Genomic DNA, 1,720 nt, shown 5'->3' on the forward strand with positions numbered 1-1,720 from the left:
GCTCCCCCTCCTCGTCTTTGACCTCCTCTTCTCCCCTTACTGTATAAACTATGATGGTGATATTTGGAAAACATTCATAGCCCTTAATAAGAGAAGCTGAAATTGTGAGAATTAAGGTTGAACACTTATGCTGTTTATGCAATTGCCTCACAGATTGGCTACTACCTTGACGAGTCTAAGAACTGGAGCCTGGACTTGGATGAACTGAAACGTGCCTATGAAGAGGCCAAGAGTGTGTGCACTCCCAAGGCCCTTTGTGTGATCAACCCTGGCAATCCCACAGGTCAGTTTTCAACAGACGGTCTGTTGAGTAGGCTTTTTATTCTCATTCTATCTAGGTTTTTGTCTCATTTCGTTTGTTAATGAAGGGATATTCTGAGGGTTGTACAAAGCTTCTTTTTCTTTTTGTATATCTATGCCTTTATTTATATGAGGACTAGGAGACTTTTTATTTGATTAATATAGAAGTTATTAGGAATGCATTATTTGTTTTCTGACAGGTAATGTGCTTACAAGAGAAAACATTGAAGGAATCATCAAGTTTGCCCACGAGAGGAACCTCTTCCTGTTTGCTGATGAGGTACAAAATATAAAGGAAAATTATTCTTTGATTAATTCATTGTCATTTACAAGGAAAAAGGAAAACACCACAGTTGTTTTCAGTACAAGAGTAGCCATTAACCAGTTATGTATCCTTTCAGGTGTATCAGGATAATGTGTATGCAAAGGGAAGCAAATTCCACTCATTCAAGAAGGTGTTGATGGAGATGGGTGAGCCCTACAATAAAATGGAACTTGCGTCATTCATGTCATGCTCCAAAGGTGAGTTGCTCAGACAAAAATGGTGCAATTTATGTATGAATTTATAAACATGAGTCTCTCGCTGTGTTTGTTTGTGAGTTGGTGGAAGCTCTTTGAAAAGAAGTACCATTTCACGGATTAATATCCTTTTCCCAAATTCCAGGATACATGGGTGAGTGTGGGTTGAGAGGAGGTTATGCAGAAATCATCAATTTGGACCCAGCTGTGAAGGCCATGTACCTGAAGAGCATCTCGGCCAAGCTCTGTCCCACAACTTTAGGCCAGGTAAGGTATACTTGGATATTTATGAGTTTATTATATTTGTGGCCTGAAGCACCATTGTGGTGTGGTACTTTTTTTCTTCTGGTTTTAGGTGGACTCAAAAATTTTATGCGTGTGTTTCAGGCTCATGAATTATTTTACTTTTAAAGTCTTTGTCTTCCTTGATATACCTATGTACCTTTCTTTTAATTTTGTTTCATAACAAGCTAAATCTATGAATTCCATCATAAGTTCTCTTTTCATTTTAATAAAAGATTATCCATTCTAAAGCATAATTTGTTTATTTTCCATGCTATACTCCAGGCTATGTGCTTTATCCAGAGTTTACTTAAAACTATTATCCTCACAGGCTGTAATGGAGTGCGTTGTTAACCCTCCGAGGGAAGGAGAGCCATCTTACGAGTCATTCATGGAGGAAAAGCAAGGCGTTCTGAGTTCTCTGGCCACCCGGGCGAAGATGGTCGCAGAAACGTTCAACTCAGTGCCAGGAATGAGTTGTAATATTGTCCAGGGGGCTATGTATGCGTTCCCACAGGTATGTTTGCATTGCATTATTGTCCATTTTTTAATGCATTGTATTGAATTAGATATGAACATATTTGATATGTTGGGTTACCTTTAATGATGCTATAGTAAA

At 38.4% G+C, this 1,720-nt stretch overlaps 1 protein-coding gene across 1 annotated transcript in view; it reads left to right on the forward strand.

Moving 5' to 3' along the window:
- LOC119586106 (alanine aminotransferase 1-like) overlaps positions 1-1,720 on the forward strand; it is a 58,538-nt gene that overhangs the window by 54,539 nt on the left and 2,279 nt on the right. The window contains 5 exon segments of the mRNA XM_037934798.1: positions 154-283; positions 501-580; positions 702-822; positions 965-1,086; positions 1,433-1,618. Coding sequence (XP_037790726.1) covers positions 154-283; positions 501-580; positions 702-822; positions 965-1,086; positions 1,433-1,618 — 639 coding nt within the window.

This window comes from Penaeus monodon, chromosome 21 (assembly GCF_015228065.2).
Source record: "Penaeus monodon isolate SGIC_2016 chromosome 21, NSTDA_Pmon_1, whole genome shotgun sequence".
In the NCBI taxonomy this organism is placed as follows: Eukaryota; Metazoa; Arthropoda; class Malacostraca; order Decapoda; family Penaeidae; genus Penaeus; species Penaeus monodon.